General features: G+C 34.6%; 1 protein-coding gene across 4 annotated transcripts in view; it reads right to left on the reverse strand.

Moving 5' to 3' along the window:
* Window positions 1-2984: 2984 nt before the first annotated feature.
* The window catches only part of LOC132107673 (diacylglycerol kinase delta-like), a 37686-nt gene continuing 12693 nt past the window's right edge, over window positions 2985-27977 (reverse strand). For 2 of the 4 annotated variants that reach the window (XM_059513801.1, XM_059513803.1), the window contains 27 exons: window positions 25581-25685; window positions 24558-24690; window positions 18702-18808; window positions 17536-17661; window positions 17351-17453; window positions 16041-16203; window positions 15487-15595; window positions 14267-14406; window positions 14105-14189; window positions 13033-13127; window positions 12858-12957; window positions 12472-12748; window positions 11820-11954; window positions 11116-11244; window positions 10952-11045; window positions 10752-10862; window positions 9950-10046; window positions 9772-9879; window positions 9572-9685; window positions 7624-7758; window positions 7383-7537; window positions 6795-6906; window positions 6600-6692; window positions 5138-5257; window positions 4948-5065; window positions 4744-4874; window positions 2985-3601 (listed from right to left, as the gene is read on the reverse strand). In XM_059513801.1, the coding sequence (XP_059369784.1) occupies window positions 3512-3601; window positions 4744-4874; window positions 4948-5065; window positions 5138-5257; window positions 6600-6692; window positions 6795-6906; window positions 7383-7537; window positions 7624-7758; window positions 9572-9685; window positions 9772-9879; window positions 9950-10046; window positions 10752-10862; window positions 10952-11045; window positions 11116-11244; window positions 11820-11954; window positions 12472-12748; window positions 12858-12957; window positions 13033-13127; window positions 14105-14189; window positions 14267-14406; window positions 15487-15595; window positions 16041-16203; window positions 17351-17453; window positions 17536-17661; window positions 18702-18808; window positions 24558-24690; window positions 25581-25685 (3285 nt within the window). In that variant the 3' untranslated portion in view covers window positions 2985-3511. The remainder of the gene's footprint in view (window positions 3602-4743; window positions 4875-4947; window positions 5066-5137; window positions 5258-6599; window positions 6693-6794; window positions 6907-7382; window positions 7538-7623; window positions 7759-9571; window positions 9686-9771; window positions 9880-9949; window positions 10047-10751; window positions 10863-10951; window positions 11046-11115; window positions 11245-11819; window positions 11955-12471; window positions 12749-12857; window positions 12958-13032; window positions 13128-14104; window positions 14190-14266; window positions 14407-15486; window positions 15596-16040; window positions 16204-17350; window positions 17454-17535; window positions 17662-18701; window positions 18809-24557; window positions 24691-25580; window positions 25686-27977) is intronic. The other 2 variants (XR_009424338.1, XM_059513802.1) reach the window with 2 other exon arrangements.

Here is a 27977-nt window from a genome sequence, read left to right on the forward strand (position 1 = left end):
AGGACAGTACTATACCATGTAATTTATTTATAATAAATTGCTATTAAAATTAAGATTATACAATAATAGTTATAAATTATTATTCTTGGATTTTTTGTGTATTACAAATAAAATGACATGTACATAATTATGACACTATACGATGTAATTTATAACGTATAATAAATTGCTATCTAATTACATTTATATATATATATATATATATATAAAATTAAATAATCATTTTAAAACGAATTTATTTTTCTTAAACTAATTTTAAAATATATGTATGGTTTGATAGTATACAATGTAATGAATTATAACAAATTGCTAATAAATTAATATTTATAACATAAAAATTAAAATCACTATTCTAAAACGAATGTATATTTTTACTTAAAAAATAATATATATGTATGTTATTACAATGTAATTTACAATGTATAATAAATAGCTTTTACAAAAATACATTTAAAATTAATATTCTAAAATGAATTTATTTTGTCTTAAAAATTGCTTTTACATTACTATTATAAAAGTATAAAAATATACATACACCAAAGTGACACTGTACAATGTGAAATTACTGCAAATTACTGTTAATATACTATAATAAACATTTTCTTATAATAAAATTTGTAAAAAAAAATATAAATATATGTGCTGCACAACGACACTATTTAATGTTAATACTCTGCTGTCTTTTGTGTCAAATTTCTTTTTTTTTTTTTTTACTAAACAGAAGCAGTTCAGAGTTACACAGACCTTGTTTTAATACAGACAGTTTCACTGTACAGTAACAAGTTATTTACATCCTTAGTAATGGCATATATACAAAAAATAAACCAACAAAAACAAGAGATGGTCAGCGTCACAAGGATGTAAGTTATAACTTAACAATAAAATAAATACTTAACAGTCAGAGAGATCGGACGCCCCTGGAGTCCAAAATGATATGATACGAGTCTGATTCGACTATAAGACCAGATGTGAAGGAGAGAGAAACACACACTTGACATCTACATTGAACAAGACACTGCAGACTCACACACACTGAAGTGTGCAAAGCAGTTAAAGGGTTAAGACAGTGTTTGTCTCAGACACAGTCGATGTTCAATCCCAGAAGAGTTTGAAAAAAAAGCTTTTAGAAAACATTTCTAGCTTTGTCAAGGCGACTGTGACATTGTAAGTTTGTATGGCATTTGAAATAGTATTTGATGTTGTGTCCACACAGAAAGTATACTTTAATACTTCATGACTCGTTGACCTTGAAGAGAGAAAGTAAGTGCAGGAGATAAACACTGAAGACAGAAAATGCTTGAATTCAGATCAACTCGAGTCTACGCTTCCTAAAGTTAAGTTTGTTCAACTTCCAATGCCATGAACTTATTTCAAATTCATCAAAACAGGTTGTAAAGTCAATCTTACTTCTAAAATACAGCAGTGGTTCTCAACCTTGTGCACGACTTTTACAGATCTTTGTGAGTTGCTGCATAACGATCAAGAGTACAATTACATTTTAAAACAAAAACATTTTAAATTAAAAATAATTCACGTTGGATAAAACCATTGGCCAAATGCAAAAATGTAAAATGTTAAAAACTTGGTAAAGTGTTTGTATTAGAGTTTGGTATCACTATAAAATTGTATATTCATCCTATAGATGCCCATAGAGTTATTCAATTTCATTATTTTATATTCACTTTCCATGTCTAGAAACCAGTTTCTTCATATGTCCAGGTTCTTCCAAGATTACAGGAACTTTTGTTCTTCAAATAATTGCTTAAGATGTGAAATAAAATATGAAATGCATTGGCTTTTAGTTTTTGGGCCCTTTTAATGCTTGTTTTGTTTTATTTTGAGGCAATTCGAAGCCCTCTGATATGAAATCATGCGGACTGTAGTTTTTGACCAATGAGATTTCACAGTGGGCGGAGCTACTGCAGATTTAGATTTACATAAAACAGCACTTTTGTCATGTCACCTGGTTAAGACTGTTTCATCAATGCTCTTTTAAAGCCAGCATATGAGAGATATCTGTAAAGCAGCTGTTTTGAAGGAATGTTTCATGTTAAAAGTCTCTGTCAAACGTTTGCGTCTCATTAAGTGTGTGCATCAACATTTACTTCGCTGCTCCTCCGCTCGTGCTTTCACTCAGGTCCGCTATATAATACAGGAATGGACGTGTGTTTGAGGCTGATATGTGATTCCTCAGATTTCTGGTTGAATGTTAAGGCATCCAGGAAGAGGAAGAGGAGGCACGGGGCAAAGCGGAGCGCTTGATTGGTCGAGTCTGATAAGTCAACACAGCTGATTGTCTCAACAAAGTTAAAGGTCTTCCCAAACCTAGTGAGCTCCCTACTCGGACAGCACTTTAAGGCATGACACACTTTTAAAATAGCTTCTTTAAGCTAGCATCACATGTATGATAAAGTCGTTCAATGCTGGAATGAATCAATGAAAATAGTTCAATACAATTAAAAAAGACTTCTTTGTAAATAAATGAAAATATTTAGGTAGGAGACTTTATTTTTTGCTCATTACAATCAATCCTTAATTAATTTATAGTTGTATTTACTAATTTAGCAATTTATTGTTTTCAAGCAAATATAGGTTTTAATTAGACTTTATTTTATATTATTTCTTGAATTCATTGTTAGTGGATAAAAGTGTCTGCCAAATGCATAAATGTTAATATTTGGGTGGGAGTCTTTATTATTTGCACATTACAGCTTATCTTTAATCAATTGTATAATTTTATTAATATTTGTATAATTTAATAATTAATCTAACATTTTATTAAATTGAATGTAATTTAATATTTAATTAAATTATTTATTATAACAATTTATTTTAATTTAATTTAATGTTATTTAACATTTCATTTCATTTTAAATATTTCTTAAATGCAATGCAAGTCACTTTGGAGAAAAGCATCAGCCAAATGCATAAATGGAAAAGGATTTTAAATCTTATGCTCATCTGAGGATCTTTCGAGAGTCTATGTAGGCAGTAGACAGCTCACAAGGTTTTGAACAGAGCCAAAGAGCTTGAAGACAACATGAAACTGCAATCCCAGCACATTTAGCTTATGAAAAATTACATTTTAGAATGAAACTGAATATATTTAACAACAAATAATGGAGGGCGGGACTAATGTTATCCCTCAGGATTTGATTGGATCATAAAATGTGGGCTTTAGGACTATTGACAAACATTTGTTACAAGAAAAAGAAAACCGGGTAAACTTGGATTTCACGTTGCCTTCAGTGAATATCATTTGGCTGAATGCTCGAATACTCGTATGCTCTTTAGGGTCTGTGATATTGGTTCGACCCTATGGCTCTTGATAAATCTCCCCCTTCTAGGTAGTCGAATAGTTTCCCCCAAAGCGATGATGTCACAGAGGAGGAGAACAGAAGGCACTGTGATTGGTTGGAGGTATGGCTGCTTCCAGTCGTGGCTGAGCGTCTGATTGGCTGGGTGAAGCTGTGTCACGTCCGAACGAGGCCTCTGATTGGCTGCGGAGCGTCTAGGCTTCGCTGGTTGTGCTGTTTCGACTCAAATCCCTGATTCCCTGCAGGATCCGCTTCATGTGGCCGACTTTAGTCACTCCCAGATCCTGACACACACACACACCAGATGCTTGAAGTCTGTAGTTCTTGGCTAGAATAGTATGCATTTGATAATGACAGGGATTTGTACAGAGCCCGAATATGCTCATCCACATGCCAGGGACCCCATACTAAAATTTAAAAGACAGTTATATCTTTTCATGTGTAAAGACCTCATTAATACTGTAAAGAATTACTATTATAAATGTGTACAATACCAATCCAAAAATATTTAGTGTCCATTGTAAAAATTGTTTCATCATTATTTTTGTTTTAGTCATCGTATTATATTGTTAAATGCAGAGTTATTCATATACCACTATAGTTTTTGTTCATATTTTCAATGAGATTTTATTTGATATTTTCACTTTTAATTCTTCTAAAAAATGTAAAACATGTTATTGTGTTTTTGTAATTTTTATTAGTTTTTGTCTATAGAGTTTAAGTTTTAGGTTTCAATTTTCAGTACTTTTTGGTCACAAAAGACAATGTCAACTGCTGAAAATAAAGAAAAAAAAAAAAAAAAAAAAAATATATATATATATATATATATATATATATATATATATATATATATATATATATATATATATATAAATTTGGTTCTGTTTTAATTAATTATAATAACCCTGTTTAGATTGCTTTATTTGTTCATTTAAAACAATTTTTATTTATTAATTTGTTTAAATCAATTTCTTTATTTAAATCAAATTAATTTATTATTACTTTTTTAAAATCTTATTTTTAACAATTAATTATTTTAATATATCATTAGTTTTTAATTTTACTCAAATGTATTTATTAGCTATTTAAATTAAACTGTATTCATTTATTTGAATTTAATACATTTTGTTATTTATTTAACTCAAATTGCTACTCTTTAATTCAAAATTAATTCTCGTCTATTATAAACAAAATTCATTTATTTGTCATTTTAAACTAAATTTAATTTACTAATTTTATTTATAATAAAAATGAAATAATTTATTAAAATAACAAATCAAATTGGTTTATTTATTAGTAATTTATATCAAATTTGAAAAGTTTACTCTTATCTTATTTATTTCTATTTGTATTTAATACTCTGTTATTCTTGCAGCCCTGCTGGAAAAGTCCTGGAGTAGATGTGTGCATCTTCGAGCGCTCATACCTTCAGGTCTCTCCTCTCCAGCTGAAGCAGCTCTGGTCCTCTGATATCATGTCTGATGAAGATCTCCTTATACTCGGACAGACAGAGCATCTCCAGCCAGACGCCCACTTCCTCCACACCCCACGTATTCACTGCTCACACAACACATAGTGGGTTACACTCATGCACAAGGTCAGAGGTCAAAGGTCAAAGCTCGGGTCGTACCTGGCATGTTGAGGGCGGCGCACGTCTCCTTGTTTTTGTTGTTTTTGTCTTTCTTGAATTTTGGCACGAGGCGGAATTTAGCGCTACGACTGCGCTTGGAGAAATCGGACAGCTGACCCTGCACACAAACACACTTTAAAACCGGAAGACACTCACCGAAACATCCCCAAAGCAGCTGGACGCCACGCACCTCGTCGTCGGCCGGCTCGATGAGCTGACTGATCCAGCTGATGTCTGTGAGTCTGCGTAACTGCAGAGCGACTGAACTCAACGCAGCGCTCAGCTGATCTCTCTGAGGAGCATCCAGCTGCTGCAGACACACAAACACACACAAGGGATTATTCTTTAATCATTTTATATTAAGTGCTACATGCCATGAAGACGAAGCCACTCGCTAAACAAACATAAATATACAGTAGTAAACTATAGCACTATTCTGTTAGGTGCAGTTTACTTTAAAACAAGTGATACACTAATTACGTTTTTTTATATATACATTTTTTTTTTGTTATTTTATATATATATATATATATATATTTTGTTTTCATGTTAACTTTAGGTCAAGTTTTAGTAGCTTTCAAGTTTGAGTTTTTATCAGCTTTTAAAAAATGTCTATAGTTTTTATTAAGTTTTAGATATTTTTTAATACTCAAACTAAACCAGAATGCATTGGCAACTAGTTGAAATAAAGTTTAATATAAAAGAAACATTTATATTTCTTATACTGTACATGTAATATAATATTTATTTATTTTATGTCAATGTTTATTTTATTTCAAGTAACAACTTTTTTTTTTTTTAAACTTATTTCAAATTATTTGTATTATTTAAATCCATTTTTACATGTTTACATTTGATTATTTTTATTATTAACTGGAAAAAGTGCATGCAACTCGCTTATTTAAAAAAAACGTGATATAGTGTAGAGTACATATTTTAAGATTATTGATATATGCTACTGTATTACTAAAGTGTTTTTTATATATTTAATATATTTTTAGTATTTTTCAGTTTAGTTATTAGTATTGTTCAGTTAGTTATTAGGACGCGGGGACCAATGGTGTGAGGCATCGCATTTTTGAGGGCCTAAACGTTCTCCAAAACTCATTGTCAAAAGACTTTAACTTTGCACACATGGCAAAACTGTAGAATATGTACATCTGAAACGGGTTCCAGAAGTGGGTGTGGCTAAATGGCTCGATAGCGCCACCTGTATACATTCAACGGAGTGCGCCTCGAGCTGTGTTTCACGTACATGTATAAAAATCAAGTCTCACATGTAATAAACCATTACCTACAAAAAATCCTCTTGGTACAAAATCCAAAAACTAACAGGAAGTACGTTATTTTGAATTTCCTGTACGATTTCTGTGCAGTTTTTTGCCATTTCCATGCCTCGTACTTTGACGAACTCCTCCTACAGTTTTAATCGTATCATCTTCAAAATTGGTGAGCGTTATCATAAGACCTTTATGATGTTACATCGCAAAGATCTTGAGTTTTTGTCAAAGGGCGTGGCCCTGGCGGCCTCCCGAATTTGGTGACTTTCTTTCTATCGGCTGCCATATTGGCTGATTTCTCAAATTAATTTGTCTCCCTAATATTAACTCTGATACAGTAAACACACACATTCCTCTGTCTGATTCGCTCACCAGGCACATCTTTCCTGCGAGCAGCAGTTCGGTCTCGCTGTGCAGAGCTTTGACGTTACTGACCATCTCCATCACCACGTTACAGGTCAAACCCTACACACACACACACACACACACACACACACACACGACGCGTGTCAAGGATGCCATGAGGAACCAAACCAGCAGTTATATCTAATCCATATGCTGACTCACCCCGCTGCTTTTGGAGTTTGCGTACACCAGATCCATGGCTTTAGAGCTGGCGTTGACCGCATGAGCCAATTCCTGCTCGATAGTGTGATGAGACTGTGCCACGTCCCTGATACTTAACACACAAACATGCACGTTCAATCTTTAAATACAGAATATGTAGAAGTCTGCATTTATTTGATTAAAAATACATTAAAAATGTGAAATATTATTGCAATTTCAAATATCTGCTTTCTATGGGAATTTAATGTAAACTATAATTTATTTCTGTGATGCTCCGCTGTATTTTCAGCATCATTCCTCCAGTCTTCAGTGTCACATGATCTTCAGAAATCATGAAAATATGATGATTTACTGCTCAAGAAACATTTCTGATTATTATCAATGTTGAAAACAGTTGGGCTGCACAAGGTTTTGGTGGAAACTGTGATATATTTAATATTTCAGGATACTTTGATGAATAGATTTTTTTTTTTTTTTGAAATTGCAAATCTTTTGTAACATTCTAAATGTCTTTACTGTAATTTTTCACCAGTTTTATGCATCCTTTATGAATAAAAGTACTAATTTATTTAAAAAGCATTTATGTACCAATGTATAAGTGCACCGGCTGCCTGTCCGAACAGACTGATCTGAGCAGTTTCCTCCTCAGAAACGATCTCCGGCTGTGATGCATGCTGGGAAACCAGCCGTGGAATCTCGCCTCTCTGTTTGTCCTCCCACGACTTCAGAGTGTTCTCGAACGCCTGCAAAACAGCCGTACGTGAGCTGCGTTTCACTCATCTGAGAGCTTCACCTTGACTTCCCATAATGCCGTGAGTGCGGCACTGACCCGGTCTCTGGTGAGGGTTTGTGTGCGGTTCTTGTGGAGGATCCGGATGTATCCGGGCGGTTGTATCCAGGCTTCCCCGTCCACCTGCACAGGGACGCCTTCATCTCCCAGAATAGTGATCTTCACTGTTCGACACTGATGAAGACACACACACACACACACACACACACACACACACAGACAGATGTATAAATCATTTTAAAAACATCATTTTCCAAATATCATTGTAACTGTGTCATGAAATGTAGTTTTAAGAGTATTTCAGGTCAGAATGTAGTTCAAACTTCTAAATGGCAGCGTATCATTGTTTCATGTTTATTTTGATTATTGTTACTTTAATTCAAAATACGGTTATGACTATTGACTTAAATAAAAAAAAATAAAAAAAAATTACGTAGAAACACTATAATAGTACAGAAAAACAATATATGTTTTGTCTGTGCAATAATTAACTTTACATATCTAGAAGTCATTTTATCTACACATTTACATTAACATTAGATAGAAATATTAATAAGAAAGGACACATTCAATTGATCAACAGTTATGGTAAAGACATATAATATTACAAAATTTTCTATTTCAAATAAAAGCTGATCTTTTGAACTTTCTATTCATCTGTGAATCCTGAAAAATAAAACACATCACTGTTTCCACAACAATCTTGTGCAGCAACTGTGTTCATCATTGATAATAATCAGAGATGTTTCTTGAGCAGTAAATCATCATATTATTCTGATTTCTGAAGATCATGTGACACTGAAGACTGGAGGAATGATGCTGAAAATACAGCTTTGATAAAAAAAAACACATTTTTAATAAATTGCATTTAAACCGATATTCACATAGAAAACAGTTGTTTTTAATTTTTTTGATCAAATAAATGCAGCCCTGGTGAACAGAACAGACTTCTTTCAAATACATAAAAATGTTTAATATTCCAAACTTTTAACTGGTACTGTAGATAAACATGTGTGTAGGGATATGCCGGTATCAAATTTTCCTGTTGCGGTTAATTGATCATGCTTTTATCAAGGTATACGGTATTATCACGGTATTGAAATTTTGTTTTAAAAAGTCATAATACAGTATAACAGGTTAAATAACTTTTTTTTCTTATAACAAAAATAACTAAACATTTAAAACAATAAAGCAATACAGAAAAATATATAAAAGTTAAATGTTTTACATATTAAAGTGCAAAAGAACTATAAGAACCAATAGGTATCACTTTACAATAAGATCTCATTAGTTAACCTTAGTTAATGCATTAACATTCAAGGCAGGGCAAGTTTAATTATATAGCACATTTCGTACACAATGGTAATTCAAAAAGAAAGTAAAAAAAATGTCAAAGAAAAATAATCTCAAAAATAAAACAGGCAATTTAAGAACTTTAAAATGAAAATGATTTAAAAATTGACTTAAAATGAATTTAAGACATTTTACATAAAATACAGTGCAATACATAAAATATAGTGTAATCAGTTCGGACATCGCATAGTGCTCATTCAATAAATGCACAGCTAAACAATGAGCTATAGCTACATTTACTATAGAAGTTATTGATCTTTGTTAAAAAATACAAGTCTTAGTTCATGTTAGCTCATTAAATAACACAGTTGCAACTTTTAATTTTAACAATGTGTTATTAAATATTGGAATACCTAAGATTAATGAATGTTCAGAATAATTTTTTCATTGGCAGTTTATGTTAGCTAATGAAGCCATAATGTAAAGTGTGAATGAACAATAAAAGATCAAAACACTTTCAAACAATTTCTAGGGCATTTGTAGTCCAGATTAAAAAATAAAAAATAAAAAATGAATGTTTGAAGATAAATAGCCTATTAAGTCTAAATATTTCAGTAGTTGGCTCTGTAAGAAACACCATAGGGAAAACACAAATCTGAATGGTTATTTAAGATTAAGGTCTACGTGTGTGTACCTGTGCGATACGGTGATGCTGTAGATTAATAACTCTAGAAACAGCCATCTGCATGCTGCCGAACACAGCCACCACCTCCAGGATCTTATCGTCAAACGACGGAGCCGTGAACGTCTGCGAACAAACACACATTACATCACAAACACACACTTCCATTTTTCACACACTCAAACACAAGGAAAGTTGTGGCACAAACGTACATCATCCTCTTTAGTTCCGCCCCAGAAGTTGGTTCCTCCTGCGTAACTGGGAATATTCAGCACAGCAATTCCCTGCAGACTGGGAAGAGGGATCGGCCTCCCGTCACACTACAAACACACACAGGTTAGGTTTGATTAACCCTATAACATGTACACACACACACACACACACACACACCTCCAGCAGAACTCTCTGCTCCAGGTTCTTGTATGTTCTATGCAGAAGTTCTTTGGTTCCCAGGACTCCATACCACATCATGTTTTTAGTGCGACTTCTAAACAGAGAAAAAAGAAAGAATTGTTTATGTTTATATATATATATATATATATATATATATATATATATATATATATACACACACACACACACTACCACTCAAAAATTTGAAAGTCTCTTCTGCTCATGAAGGCTACATTTATTTGTTAAGAAAACACAGAAAAAATCTTGCAAAATGTTATTACAATATAAAAAAATGGTTTCTATTTTAATATCCTTTAAAATATATTTTATTTCTGTGACGCAAAGCTGAATTTCCATCATTCCTTCAGTCTTCAGTGTCACATGATCCTTCAGAAATCATTCTAATATGCTGATTTATAATTAGAATGATCAAATCTGGCAACAGTTTGGCAAATATTTTTTGGGGAAAATGCGATACTTTTTTCAGGATTCTTTGATGAATAAAAAGTTAAAAAGAACAGCATTTATTCAAAATATAAGTTTTTTTTATTAGAATGATTTCTGAAGATCATGTGACTCTGAAGACTGGAGGAATGATGCTGAAAATACAGCTGTGCATCACAGAAATAAATTACACTTTAACATATATTACAATAAAAAACAGCTATTCGAAAAAGTTTAAATATTTAATAATTTCCCAGTTTTTACTGTATTTTTGATTAAATAAATGCAGCTTTGGTGAGCAGAAGAGACTTCTTTCAAAACCGTTTGCGACTATATGTTTGAAGTGTTCATGTACCTGCATTTTTCTGGATGCTCGTCACGTTTGTTGTTGAAGTCCAGAGAGATCTTGGCATCCAGACCGATTCCGAAATAATTATTCATCACACATTTCTCTGTGAACAGATCCCTGAAATACACAGAGAAGCACTTTCCCATCAGCCTTTTTTAAATACATTTGATCGGTTGACATAGGAACAGAAAGAAGTGACGACTCACAGGTTCTCCGGATCATAGTTGAACGGATCAGCATTGACCAGCAGCCTGGTGATCACCGAACCGCTAAAAGACCCCCCCACACCTGCTCTGAGACCTACACACACAACACAACATCAGCTTCTGAACAACAGCAAAACCTCCACCGCTTCCACACAGACTCTTACTTGGGTAGAGGATCTTAGTGTTCAGCATGGGCATGTTCTCTCTACTTCCTGTCTGAGCAGGAAGTGAGGCGGAGCTACCTATGGACAGGCTTCCTTTACTGATGAGCTTCTCACATGGAGTCTTAGATGCTGCAATAGAGAGAGAAAATGAGTAAACGAGTGCCACTGTGTTTCAGGAAGGAGTCTTTGTAAAGAGTAGTGGTCAACCGATATATCGGCAAGTCTAATATATCGGCCGATATTTGGCATTTTTCAAATATCGTCATCAGTCGATACGTTTTTCTGCTTGGCCGATGTATTCGAGGAGGGATTTTATTTTGACGGTACGCAGAAAGGCAGTGCCTGATCACACACATCTCACATTCTCCCTCTTGTTCACTGTCATCGTTACCATTTCTGTCTAATACGGATATAAGTCCGTCTAATAATCAGACAGAATTGTTAAACAAAGGAATTAATGTATACAAAATGTATTCTAACGATTGCTTTTATATTATTCGTAATAGAAAGGCAAACATTATAATACTTTCTCATATATATATATATATATATATATATATATATATATATATATATATATATATATATATATATATATATATATATATATATATATATATATATATCTCGGGCCCCTTGCTTTCCAAGATATCGGCTGTCAAAAAACCCAATATCAGTCGAGCACTAGTAAGGAGTTGCCTCACCTCTTCTGCTGGCTCGCACTCGGCTGCTGTATGACGACTGCAGAGACAATGTTTCTGAACCATCATCCTCCTCTTCTTCCTCCGCCGGTAGCGAAGGCAAATGCTCCTCCGTTTGAGCGTTCTGTTCATCCACCGCTGAAACACCAGATCATAATAATCATGTGCAATCTTTAGTTATTGAATTATAATGTTAAGTAGGGTGGGTGGGCTATATTAATCAGTCTTTATATTAATGATATCGATGCTTAAAACCCAAGGTTGATCTTTTAGTCTATGCTGTTTTTATGATGCACGAACAAAGCTTTCCATGCAATAATTGTGATGAGCTTTGTGTTTGTTACTTTTGACAACAAAGTCAAAGCTTTCAAGTTCTGTTAATTTTATCACAGAATTGACACACAAAATGTTGTTTTGCAGATCTTTAATGTGATATGATTGTGATCATCTCTTCCTCTTTACTACTAGTTGTAGCATGAAATAAACATGAATGAACATCAGAAGGTGCTGAAAGAAACCGAACAGCTTCCTGAAATGATTCCTGCCTCGTGTAATCAATCAATCAGTGTTTCAACCACAGAAATATGCCAATACAACAACTTGTATTATTTATTTATTGATTTTTTTTTATGTAATTACCAGCAAAATACGCTACCTTTCTCGGTGTGCTCTATGATTTGTCTGATGGCTTTCTTCAGGCTGTTGGCTCGAAGCATCAGCTGCTCTCGGGGTTTGAAGATGGCGGCAGGGGGTCGAGGCGAACAAGGGGCTGTGACTGTGGGCGGGGCAGGGGGCGGAGCCAGGACCACACCCTCCCCATCCACCTGCTCCTCAGCAATGGTGGGCGGTGGTGCAGACAACACACTGCTGGCTTGGGCTTCCTCATTAAGCGTTTTCAATAACGAGTCCAACTTTTCTTTCAGCACACCACACTGCACACAGAACATCTTGAGTCATTCATCAGCCAATCACAGAACATTCCAGGCCTTCCAACAGCCAATCACAAAACAGTGAGCTGTCCAATAGCCAGTCACAGCTGACCTTTTTAGCCATGGCCTCTGATTCTTCTGAGTTTTCGGTGTTTCTCTCGTAAGCACGTCCGACTTTCGCAACAAAGTCTTTTACCGTCTCACACAGGACTCTGAAAAACAAGCTTCTAGATAAACCACCAGCAAGAACACACATGTAGAGAAAGGCTCACATATCCAGTACATACTTGGCAGATGAAATGACCACCGAATGCTGATCGGACGTCAGGATTTTAGAGAGATGAGCAGCAACCGAGTCTTCATATGTTAGAATGTGCTGCACCTGAAACAAGACGTCCAATCAGAAGAGAGGGGACACAAAACAGCCAATCAGAACAGAGAAAACATAGACCAGCCAATCAGAACAGAGGAAACAGAACAGCAGGAGTTATTTTAAAATCCAAGATTTTTATACACTATTTGAAATGCTAATTATTTAATAAATAAAGGGTGGGAAAAGGTTATGAAAAACGTAATTACAACTGTTTATGGTGCCAGAAACGATGACAAATAGTAACAGTAAGAATTTATTTTAAATGAAAATCTCCCATCCATTTGCTTTATAGATAGTGATTAATATTGTGATTATATATCAATACGCCTGTAACAATAATTAATATTTTTATTATGATGATGATTATTATAACTAAATTTAAATATATAACTAAAAAAACATATTCCTACTGTCATATTTTAAAGTAAAAAAAAATATTTGATACAACTGTAAAATTATAAATAAAATACAATAGCTCCAGACTTGCAGTGCTTGTCTGTAAGGCAGCAAATTGCCCCAAAATATTGCAATTATATATCAATATGACTTATATACTTTTATTTTAATTATTAGTACTAAATAAAAAATTACTATTGTAATATTTCACTTTAAAACAAAAATATATATGAATACATTTATTTTTAAGTACAACTAAAATATTGAATTATACAATTATATTTATGGCTATCTTAACTTCTGAATTTCCAAACATCAAACCATCACATTTTAATTTAGTAAAAGATCACAGTGCTGCATTTCACTTTGAAACGCATTCATTGAATTAAAATGAATGCAGCCTTTGAGATTTGATAACTGCACAAATTCATTCGGTTTTATTCTATATATATATTTATATAATATATGAATTAGCTTTTATTGTTATATTTACATTTCAGTTGTAGTATTTTTATAATGTGCTTTTGACATGGTTATTAGCTTTTTTTATTGTATGTAATAAAATTGGCATTAATCATCATCTCTGTTACCTCCGAGTCCTCACTACAGTCCTCTGTTACCGTGGAGCTGGAGTGTTGCCGTGGTAACTTGGTCTCATATACCATAATACTCCATCTAAGAGAAACAAAGGTGCTTAAATGTTTGTGAAGGAGAGAATCAGACTGTGCCGGTGACTTCAGACAGACTCTGACCTGTCCAGCATCTTAGTACTGGCTCTCTCCAGCTTCTCCAGGATCTGTGGTAACTGTGTGTCGTCGTCACACGCCGAGCCCCAGCCCAAAACCCTGGCCAGGTCATTTCCTGTTCCCAGAGGAAGTACGCCGAGCTGGCACTGCAGGGCCAACACAAAACAACACACTTCAACACTCTTCCTGATATAAACCTGGAACTCAAACAGTAAAGCTTGGATGAAGATGGGTTTGATTCCCAGAGAATTCATGAACGGAGAAAACTTAAAACCTTAAATGCATTTCCTGAATGCTTCAAAATTCATGTAAAAATACCTCTAAATAAACACACTGCTTATTTTCATCCATGCACAAATCATCCACCACCAGAAGGCAGCATAAGCAAAGAAACTATTATTGTGACCTATATATACTGATACATGTTATTTTTTAACAAGTTGCATTTTTCCATTTTAATTTTTTATTTGTTGTAATTTTATGAATCGATTTATCATTAATAATTATTAAGTATTATTATTATTTAACAATTAAAATGATTTTCTATTTTAATTCTGTTTAATGGTTTTTATTAAATTTAATTAAATTTAATTAAATTTATGCATTTAGCGGACGCTTTTATCCAAAGCGGTTTACATTGCATTTAGACTATTAATTATTACCTATCATGTGTTCCCTATTATTAGAATTTTAAATCTGTTTAATAGTTTATTACAACCTAAAAACACATCTAAATGACTGAGTTTATACAAAGTTAACAATTTAATAATTTATTTCAATTTTTACAATATTAGGGATCAATGGAATATTTAATTTGTTCCACAAATTCTGTGTCTAATCAGTTTAATTTGTCTGGATTTATTACTTAATAGCACAATTTATTTAGTAAAAATTTGTAGAAATCAAATGTAGGCTTAAACATTAATTTAATTAATCTTTTCAAATTTAATCAAATGATAAATTAACAATTCCTTTTATTTTGGGTTAAAACGGTGCTGCACAATATTGATAAAATATTGAAGATAAATGGTGTGATATTACTTAGTTTTCATAATTGTATTATTATTATTTGAGAAGTGCATTCAGTACGATACATTTCCGCCACAATTTCTTCAAATTGAAATGAACTTTTATTTTGACAGGTTGCAGTGAAGTCGACCCCTTTTTTCTTTTTGCATTGTAGTTTGTTAGTTTGATTATCGGTGTGTTTCTGTGATGAACTGTACCTGTTTGTGTAAAGTCAGCGCGTCTATCTCTGATAAAACCCACCCGACGCTGCCGTCTCCTCCACACACCAGAATACGAAACGTGTCGAACTTCTGAAACAGACGCAAGCTGCGACAGACACACAAACAAACACAGGTACAGATGTCACTGAACAAATATGAACCGCAGATAGATCCCAGTCTCGAGTCTCTGGGTATATTTGTAGCAATAGAGAAGTCAAAATTATCCATTTCTCTTTTATGCCAAAAATCATTAGGATATTAAGTAAAGATCATGTTCCATGAAGATATTTTGTAAATCTCCTATAGTAAACTTCATTTTTTGATTATTAATATGCATTTCTAAGAATCCATTTGAACAACTTTAAAGCTGATTTTCTCAATAGTTCAGATTTCCAGATTTTCATCTCGGCCAAATATTGTCAGATTCTAACATACCATACATCAGCGGAGAGATGATTTCTAAAACTGTATAAATCTCAGTTTAGAAACGGACCCTTATGACGGGTCTCGTGCTCCAGGGTCATAGGTGTGTGGACAGGTGTGTGTTTTACCCCAGGTGTGGCCCTCCGTTCATCAGATCAAACACTTGAGCAGGATTCAACAGCTGCTTGAAGCGCCGCAGGAACTTCACGCCCTGATTATCTCCACTTTTACTGTTCACGAACACCAGCAGCGGACTCGTGCAGGTCGGAGGACACGTCGCCTTCCAGAACCCTACACACACACACACACACACACACACACACACAGATGTTTTAGTTTTACTGATATGGTAACACTTTACAATAAGGTTCTATTTCTTGTTAGATATTTGTTATTAATGGATTTATTGTTTGTAGTATTGGGACTTTATGGTAAAATGTTACCATTTCCATAGAATGATAGTATTTAGTAATATCATATTTATATAAATGAAAGTTTTTCATCTACTATTACATATACTAATTACATTTATTATATATGTAATTACAATCAAAAGTGGTATCTGTTAATACTTTTTATTGCACCTGAACTAACATAACTAATTGGTGTTTACTGTAAAATGATTTATTTTATTATTTTTAAATATGTTTGAATTAGCTTTTATTTTATTTTTCAGATTTTATTTACATTCATTTTCAGTCATTGTTTTGGGATTTTTTTTTTTTTTTAGTAATTTTAATAATTTTTATTTTGTGCTTTTATCATTATTATTATTTTTGGATTTGGGACTTTATGTAAAGTGTTGCCATTTACATAGTATCATTATAATATTTATTAATATTTTAAATTAGCTTTTATTTTGATATTTCCAGCAAGCATTTTATTTTAGCTTTAGTAATTTATTTCATTGCGCTTTTATAATTTGTATTGGTTTTTGATTTTTATATATTAATATATATATATATATTTCTATTTAGCTTTTCATTTCATTTTCACCACATCTAAATTCAGTTTAAGTCATTTTAGTACTTCATCTTTAACAAAAAATTTAAATTAAGCCTGAAATAAAACAAGTTTAAGTTTAAGGCCAAGTTTGTTTACCTAATATTTATATTCTAGTTTATTCCAGCTTTCTGTCAATAAACAAACATGACTTTTACTAGTTTTAGTTATCAATGACACTTTTTCTTGTTCTAAATATTTAGCTTTTGACTGAAACCTCACAGCATTTGCATTAAAATATTCCTTTTATGTTCGATGTGCTGCCTATCAACGCTGAAACAGTTTGAGTCTTCAGTCTATCTGTTTCTGACATAATACCATAATTGGAGATTTCTGAGAGGAGTTATTTCTGACACAGAGCTCTGATTGGATATTTCCATGAGATAGCTCTTTCTGATTGGTCGTCACTGGGGAAGTGTTCTGATTGGACGCTCACCGTCTGAGTCAATGCTGTTGAGGGCGGTGGGTGGGATCACAGAGACTTTACACTGACCCAGTGGGCACTTCGGAGAGAGCTGCTCTTTACACCCAGCATGCACCTGGAGAACATTAGGGTATTTTAATAAAAATGTAGTGTAAAATTAATTAAAATAATTAAAGAGTGAGGTTTTGTTCACTCACCATGGCTTTGCACCATAAACAGCGGCAGTCCTGCAGTCTCAAGACGCTGCCGCAGGTTTTATCGCACACGGTGCATTTGGCGCTGACGGGCAGATTACCCTCCAGCCACTGATGAGGCATCGAGATCTAGAGTTCACAAAGAGTTAATTACAGGAGGAGTCACCAGTTCACATGTTAACTGAGATCCTCACAAGCTGCTGATCTGCTTGCATGCATGCAACAGCTCAGTACTCTAAAATAGGCATAAAAATACATCGCATTTTAATACGACTAAAGAATTTGAAGAATACATTTAGTACTAAATGAGGTCAGTAATGTTGTTGCAATGCATGTAATTCTGTCTTTTTTGGCAAAAATAAATAAATAATTAATAATAATATAGCCTAACTTTTGGTTTTGGGACAAATCATGGTTATTATCAAATTAAAAATATATAAAAAATATTGTAAAATACAAATAAAACAAGTTCAAGCATGAAATAACTAAAACCGGAAATAAACAAAAACTAAACCTAAAATAAAAACTGAAAATTAAACCAAAATAGTAATATATACATATATATATATATATATATATATATATATATATATAAAAATCAAATTACAAAAATAAATTACTAAAGCTAAAATAAAATGCTTGCTGGAAATATAAAATAAAAGCTAATTATTTTGTTATTTATATATATATATATATAAACAATGTAATAATCTAATAATATAAAAATACATTTAAATGTAGTAAACAAAATATAAATATAAAAAATATAAAGTATAAAATATATTAATAAAATACTGTAACTAAAGTTAAGTAAAGCATTAAAATGACTGCAAATAAATCAAATCTAAACTGAAATAAAAATCAATTAAACCTAAATAATTAAAATAATCATTATAAATAAAATGAAAGACATTTTATTTTACTAATATAAAGCTGAAATAAAATAAAATAATAAAATAAAATATTAGTTTGAAAACTAAATAAAAATCGTCGCCTTGCCTTTTAAGAACTAAAATCATTAACTGAAGACAAATACAAATAAATCAAATCTAAATAGTCATATAAGAAGTACTAAACAAGCAAAAGGGCATAAACCGAATTCTCTAAATATAGAATCCAAACACTAATATAATAGTTCTGGAACAGAGCTTGATTTGACCAGCACTCACCCCATCCTCATCCTCCAGGATGTCTTTGCCGATAGAGGCCAGTGTCGTCCATTTACAGTTATTAGTGGCTCTGACCGCACAACGCTTGTGAGCCTTGAACTTACACACTGCATGACAAACACAGCTTTCAGTCCAGTGAACACACTCAAACATACAATAAGAATCAGCCTGGACTTCCGGTTGGAACATCGTCCAAGATGGTCGCATAGAGAGAGAGCTCCCGGTTGAGCCAGTGCAATTAGATAAATTCCCCAATACAAAACAAATAAATAATTTCATAGAAAACACAGATAAGGGGACAAGAACCATAACACCACTTAGAGTAATAAAAATCGTCCGAAGACAAGAGGTGAGAAAGACGGGGCGCAGCAACATTAACGTTAGCAGTAATAGGTTTAAGCTAGCAAACAACGTGGAGAAATGGCCGACTTGGAACTGATTCTGCGAGAACTAAAGGATTTTCGCCAGGAAAATAAAGATCAATTAGAGAAAATAAAAGAAGAAATTGTGAAGGTGAATACCAGACTGGACGAGGCAGAAGGGCGAATTGAGAAAGCAGAGGAGAGGATCCAAAACACAGAGGAAGTCATCACTGCTATGCTAAAGCTACACACCAAGCTGGATGATAAGCTGCTGGATCTGGAAAGTCGCTCCAGACGTGATAACATACGGATGTATGGGGTACCGGAGGGAACAGAAAAAGAATCAACAACGATGGTCTCATTTGTGGAAAATTTACTCCAAGAAGGTCTCGAGTTAACTGATGACATGCCCGGCCTGCATATTGAAAGGGCTCATCGGTCGTTGGGACCGCAGCCACCGACGGATGCGCCGCCACGCTCCATCATAATTAAGTTTTTAAGTTACAAAACAAAAGAGTCATTACTCCGCAAGGCATGGCAGAGGAAGGGGTTTACCTGGCAAGAAAACCATATAAACCTGGACCACGACTATCCACCTCTGATACTCAAACAACGAAGAGAATATTCAGAGATCCGCAAAGTGCTGAAGGAAAATAAAGTTCAGTTCCAGACCCTCTTCCCAGCCAGGCTGCGCGTGAGACACGGCGACGGAACCAAAACCTACGATACTGTAGAGGAGGCTTCAGAGGACCTGCGGAGAAGAGGCTACACGGTAACAACAACCACCAGACCGCCGGAGACACTCATGGAACAGGTGCAACGATTATCCTGGAAAAGAGTAGACAGGCGAGCGAGGAAGGATACAATCAAAGCCGGACGCGATGCAAGCTACAGGGAGAAACTCCGAGCCTTCAGGAGATCATCACCGGCCCCCTCCGGGACCTAAAGGATTTAAGCCAAAGTTCGAGGACAACGGAGTTAATTGTGAAATTTTTTGAACTGTATTGTAAGTAGTGGAGGAGTTATGTGGCAGGATTGACTGGTTCGTTCGGGACTAACTTTTCATCCTTAGACCCCGTTTTTGTTTATTTTTTGTTTATTTTATTGACTTTATTTTTTCTCCATGCGACTGTTACAGGTAAGGGCCTCTCCCTCCGGAATGAGGAGGGGGAATTTTCCCTTCGAGCCACCTTGGGAGGCTCAACAGGGTCAAATTATCAGACCCCTACATAGGGAGTCACACGGACAAATGTTCGGTTTTATGTTTATTAATATGTTAGTCGTTCATTCCCTGCCGGTTCTTGCAGGGAGGGGGAAGCGCACTAAGTTTCTGAGTGAGATGAAGGGGGAATCACATAGATGCAAAATAGGTCTTTAAAGATAGCATCATTTAATATAAATGGGATACTCAATCCAGTTAAGAGAGGGAAAATCTTATCAAAATTAAAGAAGGATAAAATTCAGGTAGCTTTCTTGCAAGAGACACACCTTAATGATACTGAACATGCCAAATTGAATAAATCAGGATTTAAACATATTTACTTTTCTTCCCATGGATCGGGAAAGAGGAGAGGAGTGGCGACTTTGATATCCGGTGCTGTAAATTACGAACACATATCAGAACATAAGGACACCGAAGGCAGATTTGTTATGATTACGGGTAAAATTGAAGGAATTGTGATGAGTCTCCTTAACGTGTATGTTCCTCCGGGCAGTGACTGGTCCTTTTATAAACATATAGTTGATCTAATGACAACAAAAAGTCAAGGGATTTTAATAAGTGGTGGAGATTTTAATATACGATTAAATCCGAAAATTGACTCATCAAATGGGAAATCTGGCGCCAAAAACATTAACAGAAAATTAAATACGTGGTTGCGTGAAGTGGGGATTGTCGACGTGTGGAGAGAGATAAATCCGACGAGCCGAGACTACTCGCATTACTCACCTGCTCACAATGTCTACTCGCGCATAGATTACTTCTTTATGCTTAAAGGAGATCTTTGTAAGGTGAATAATTGTGAAATAAAAGCTAGCACTATTTCAGACCATGGTCCCATTTATATGTCAGTCCATCTGAACAATAAGAAGAAATCAACCCTCTGGAGACTGAACTCAAACATTCTGAATAACCCAGTTATTAAAGATAAATTGAAAAATGAAATTCAGTTGTACTTGGACATTAACGAAAATGAAGAAGTGACCCCACCTATTCTCTGGGATGCATTAAAAGCAGTGATTAGGGGCAAAATAATATCCATATCCTCATATGAGAAAAAAATTAAGGGAGTAAAACTTAAAAAATTGGAAGAGGAATTGAAGACACTACAGAAAGAACATGCAAAGTCTCTCAAAGATGAGAACAAACATAAGATTAAAAAACTAATAAAAGAAATAGATGAAATAAATACTCAAGAAATTCAAAAAAAGCTCCTTTTCACAAAGCAACAATACTATGAGGTAGGTGGGAAATCACTAAAACTTTTATCATATAGGTTAAGAAAACAACAAGCGGATAGAACTATACACAAAATAAGAAACTCTGCAACAAATGAAATAGAAACTAATCTGGAAAAAATCCAGCAGTGCTTCCTAGAATACTATAAAACATTATATTCCCAACCACAGACAAGCAATGACAATCAGATTGATACCTTTCTGGCCCAAATTAATCTCCCACAGATCACTGATGAACAAAATGAAAAATTAATATCTAAAATAACAAAAGAAGAACTTCAATCATCAATCAGGAGAATGAAAGGGGGGAAGTCTCCAGGGACCGATGGTTTTCCCACAGAATGGTACAAAACAATGCAAGATCAACTAATTCCAACATTATTAAAAACGTTTAATTGGGTTTTAGAAAATAAAAATATCCCCCCCTCATGGAGGGAGGCAATGATCTCGGTCATACCTAAAGAGGGGAAGGACCAATCGGATTGTGGGAATTACCGTCCTGTAAGTTTGTTAAATAACGACTACAAACTATTCACCTCCATATTATCTAAAAGAATAGAACTGATATTACCAATATTAATACATAAGGACCAGACTGGCTTTGTCAGACAAAGACAGACCCAAGATAACATCAGGAAAACACTGCACGTTATGAGACAAATCACACAACAAAATCTGGAGACACTGATATTAAGTTTGGATGCAGAAAAAGCTTTCGACTCAGTGAGGTGGTCATTTTTATATAAAGTACTTTCAAAATTTGGTTTCCATACGAATATAATAGACACATTTGCAGCTCTATATAACAAACCAACGGCTAGAATCAAAATCAACGGGGATCTAACTAGATCATTCATTCTGGAAAGAGGAACGAGACAAGGGTGTTGTGCGTCGCCGCTCCTCTTTGCCTTGTTTATAGAACCCATGAGTCAACTGATTAGGCAGAGGTCGGACATAAAGGGCGTAATAATGAAATCCGAGGAGCAAAAACTGGCCCTATTCGCTGATGATTTATTGATAAGTATAACACAACCTACTCAGACACTCCCAAAATTGATGAAATTACTAGAGGAATTTGGTTTCATTTCGGGTTATAAAATTAATATCAATAAAACTCAAATATTAACATTTAATTATGACCCACCATCCTCAATTAAGACCATGTACAATTGGAAATGGGATGCGGAATCCATTAAATATTTGGGTGTTTTATTACCTAAGGACTACTCAAGATTGTATGACATCAATTACGGCCCATTAAATTCAAAGATAAAATCTGATATACATAGATGGAATGTTATTCCCTTTTTAAGTTTAAGCTCCCGGATAGAATCAATCAGGATGAATATTCTTCCACGGTTACTATACCTTTTTCAGTGTCTGCCAGTCAAAATACCATCTAAACAATTCTTAGAATGGGACAGATTGATAGCAAGATATGTGTGGCAAGGGAAAAGGGCCAGAATTAAATTTAAGACACTGCAATTAAGAAAAGAGAAGGGTGGAATGGGCCTTCCTTGCCTACAGGACTACTACCATGCAGCCCAACTGAGACCTTTAGTCTGCCTGTGTTCGCCAACATACACTGCAGCATGGAAAGAAATAGAAAGTACAATGTTAAACAGAATCCCAATAACAGCCCTACTAAGTGATAACAAATTATTAGAAGAACAGGAAATCCTGAACGACTCTATAATAGGCAGCTCTCTGAAGTCCTGGCAGACAATGGTCAAAACTTGCAGATTAGGAGAAGCATCAAAAATTATGAGATGGTGTGCCTATGATTCAGACTTTGCTCCAAACAGAATCGATGGCAGATTTAAGATATGGATCTCAAAAGGTTTAACTACTTATTATTCATTTATCCACAAAGGGGCATTCCAGAGTTTTGAAACCCTACAAAAAGATTATGGACTGGGAAAAGATGATTTTTTTAGGTACCTGCAAGTGAGACATCATTTTAATGAAAATCTTAAAGGGGTGTTAGGAACAGATGAGTCAGGGTTCCTGGAAGTATTTTTATCATTAATTAAACCCAGACCAAGCAACAAAATTATCTCCAAAATATACAATATCATACAATTATCTAAAAAAGAGAATACGGAGTACATAAAGAAGAAATGGGAAAGGGAATTGAAAGTGATGATCACACAGGAGAGCTGGGGGAAAATATGTCAATTGCAGTGGTTATCAACCGGGTCAAACACATGGCGGGAGTTCTGCTGGAAAAACATTGCAAGATTCTTTATCACACCCATTCAGAAACGATATCAGGGTAGCGGAGATGCCTGTTGGAGACTTTGTGGGTCTAATGGAGCCAACCACTTCCATATATTTTGGGACTGCCAGATAATTAGACCTTATTGGGAAGAGATTCACAAACATATAAACAATGTATTTAATGTAAATATACCATTCAAATGTGAAACTGTTTATTTGGGCAATATAGGGTTCGAAACATGGAATATTAACGATAAAAAATTGCTGGCAATACTATTAGCAGCCAGTAAGAAATCTGTTACGAGGAAATGGTTAAAAGTAGATCCACCCACCATTGATGAATGGATTGGAATTGTATATGAGATTTATGTTATGGAAAAGATATCCTTTTCCCTCAAAGTTGAAAAAGATTTTTTTTATAAGATTTGGACCAAATGGACTGAGTATGTAAAACCAATCAGATCTGATTTCATTTGACTGTACTTGTGCTTTGTGTAGACCTGCCCTCTTTGTGTTGTTTTAAGTACCTGAAGTGGTGCGCATCCCGGTTCTGTTCTGCTTTGTTATTGTTCCTAACTGAAATAAGTAATGGTCTGTAAAAGGAATACTCAGAAGGGCAATATAGACAACTCATCTAAACTTTTTGAATCCATCCCTGCCTATGTACTTGAATGCCAAAAATTGTAATTAATGTATGTGATGGGATTTTGCCTTTCCAAATAAAAAGATAATATCAAAAAAAAAAAAAGAATCAGCCTGAACGAGAACATCTAATTATTGCATATCAAATCAGAAAGCATGATGAAGAGTGACAGACCTTCGCAGGAGAGTCCGTGAGACGTGACTCCAGACAGAGCCTCGCGACAGACGTTACAGTACGTGGGGCGAGCGTGAGAACAGACGTACCAGTTATGCATCCCAGAGAAATGATCCATGCTGAACTGAGTGGACTACAGCAGAGACACAACAACAGTATAACTACATGATTTCTGAAGATCATGTGACACTGGAGACTGGAGGAATGATGCTGAAAATACAGCGGAGCATCACAGGAATAAATTACACTTTAACAGAGATTGCATTAGAAAACAGTTCTTTTAAATTGTAATAATATTTCACAATTCTGACAGTATTGTTGTTTGAATAAATGCAGCCTTACTGAGCAGAGCAGACTCCTTTAAATAAATCTAACTGAACCCAAACATTAGAAAATTTGAACAATTTGAATAAAATAAAATATAAATATTAGATGGAAAGCTTTAACCAAAAGTAACTAACATGTTTAAAATGAAGCACTAAAATTAGTAACCAGAAATAAACAAAAACAAAAACTGAAATAAAAATAATTTAAACATTAAAAAAAAAAAAAAAAAAATAATAATAATAATAATAATAATTCACAACAAACAAAATAGCATGCAACAAGATTAATAAAAACCTAAACTAAAATAAAAGCCCATTCAAAATATTAATAATAGATATAAGGATATATAATAATACCAAAATAACTCTGGAACAGAGATGAATGGTTATATTATTATCAAAATCAAATGTTAATAGTTACTGTGCATGCAATACTTTTGGACGGATGGAAAAATCAAGCCACTTATTATATACACATTTTCTACAGTTTTTATATTGTTTTCCTTACAACTATTGATTTGTTCGACAGCGGTTTATTCCAGTGTAATCTGTCCTTGAGCAACTGCTCGAACTAGAAAATAAACCGTATTCTGATTCGATTTTCCTCTGCTTTCAGCTCAACTGCTTGTAAAGAATGTGGTGGAATACATTTCAGAATAACTGGTCCCTGAACATCCAGTCAGATGGAGAAACTCACCTCAAAGTGTTCTCTGTTCTGAACACTCTTCAGCGCTGCGATCCATTCCTCCATCTCTTTCCTGTTTTCAGCACACAGAACCAGCCGACGACACGGAGTGATTACCTACAGAGAGGGGGGGGGAGGGGGGAGAGAGAGAGGGAGGGAGGGGGAGAGAGGGGGGGGGGGGGGTGGAGAGAAAACTCATGAGAAACTGAAGAAATCAGAATAGATTAGTTCAAGTATTATAAGCTGCTTTACCCACACGTAACCTTAAGTGTGTGTGTGTGTGTGTGTGTGTGTGTGTGTGTGTGTGAACACTCAGGGCTCCAGAAACATGTGCTTCTACCACAAACGAAGTTCAAGGAACAAGGAACACACTGTCCACTTCTCTCTCACACACACACACACACACACACACACACACACATACACCAAAGAGCTCTTGTTATCCAGATTGTATGGTGCCAACTAGGGCTGGGTGACAGACTGAAAATATTTCAATAATTCTGCTGTGATATGATTAAGTAACACTAAGAAGAATACTGGAAAGATTTTAAAGGAATAGTTCAACCCCAAAATGAAAATTTGATGTAAATGTGCTCACCCTCAGGCCATCCGAGATGTAGGTGAGTTTGTTTCTTCATCAGGTTTGGAGAAATGTAGCATTGCATCAGTGTCTCATCAGTGGATGTGCTGCAGTGAATGGGTGCCGTCAGAATGAGAGTCCAAACAGTTGATTAAAAACATCAAAATAATCCACCAACATCTCGATGGATTTGTTTCATCTTTTGTCTTCTCCAGATGTTAACTGATGGACTGGAATGCTGTGGATTGTTGTGATGTATTCACAGCTGTTTGGATTCTGACGGCACCCATTCACTGCAGCACATCCACTGATGAGACACTGATGCATTGCTACATTTCTCCAAATCTGATGAAGAAACAAACTCACCTACATGTTGGATTACCTGAGGTTGAGCACATTTTCATGAACTGTTCATTTCTGGATGAACTATATCTTTAACAAGCTATAGGCCATTAATTTTTCACCTTTCAATGCTGTGAGAATAGATTAGTTTCACATTGCTATTTTTTTTAGCTACTCATGAGTAAGAGAGTGTGTTAAAAGATGTATAAATAGCATCTGAGTATCAAACAAGTTGCATTATTACTCACAAATGTCCACAGAGGCGTGTATTTTTCATGCTTTAGTGTGTACCTTTATGCATCGTTATAGTGGTGTATATAAATTAAATATTCAGTGACAACTAGTGTATTAAAGTCACTCGTTTCTTTTCTAACTAGATTTTAAATGCACTTTTCTATAAGGTCTTGTTTGTAGTTAACATGAACTAAAGGGCAATACAAGGGTTTATTCATTAAAGACAACTTTTAATTAAAACAAAAATGCATTAATTAAATGAACTTAAACATATTTTCATTGTAAATAATATATTGTTCATTGTGTTAACTAGTTAACTATTTTTAGCAAACTAAACCTTATTGTAAGTTTCATCAACATTTTGAATCTCTTTTGCATCCCATCTTAAGATGATGTTTCCTTCATGTCAGCTCTGTCAGTAAAGTAAAAGGACCAAAGAAACCCTAAAACAAACCAAAGGCATTCATGCAAACTGATGTTCTCACTGAAATTACCACTTGTGATAAAATTAGAACAGAATGCAAAATAGAATCATGTTCACTAGTGGCCACAAACGTCTGGAACTCAAACTTTTTCAGCTGTATCACAACAGCCAAGCCATCAAGCATTCAAACGCTTAAAATACTGTGTGTGTGTGTGTGTGTGTGTGTGTGTGTGTGTATGTGTGTGTGTGTACACTAACTTCCCAATCCGTTTCCTCCAGCTGCTGACAAAGACCCTCTGTTCCCACACAGTTAAAAATAACTCTTTCCTCCGCCAGCACACACACACACACACATATATATACAAACCGATCATATTATTCATTTCACAGAGGAGTAAACAAACTGCCTCATAAAACCAACTAAAATATACAGACGCATGGATCAGCTGACACAGCGGAAGACACACACACACACACACACACACACACACAGAGTCAGTGTGTGTCTGGTTAATGTCTTTGATGTAGATCTTGAAGCCACTTCTATCTCTTACACAAACACACATTATCAGCGCTGTCGTAACGCCAGCTGAACAGTGTCATACGACTCAAAGAGCTTCAGGGGTTCAGTTACAGCTGAAAACATCCTGTTTCTAACACTTTAACACACAGCATAAAGCACCTAATCAAATACACTACAATTAACCCTGGCTCAAAGCAATAGTAAAGTACTTCACTCAGTCTATCCAAGATCAGGATGAGTTTGTTTCTTCATCAGGTTCAGAGACATGTGTCATTGCATCAGTGTCTCATCAATGGATGCTCTGCA

The sequence above is a fragment of the Carassius carassius genome, chromosome 28, assembly GCF_963082965.1.
Source record: "Carassius carassius chromosome 28, fCarCar2.1, whole genome shotgun sequence".
NCBI lineage: Eukaryota > Metazoa > Chordata > Actinopteri > Cypriniformes > Cyprinidae > Carassius > Carassius carassius.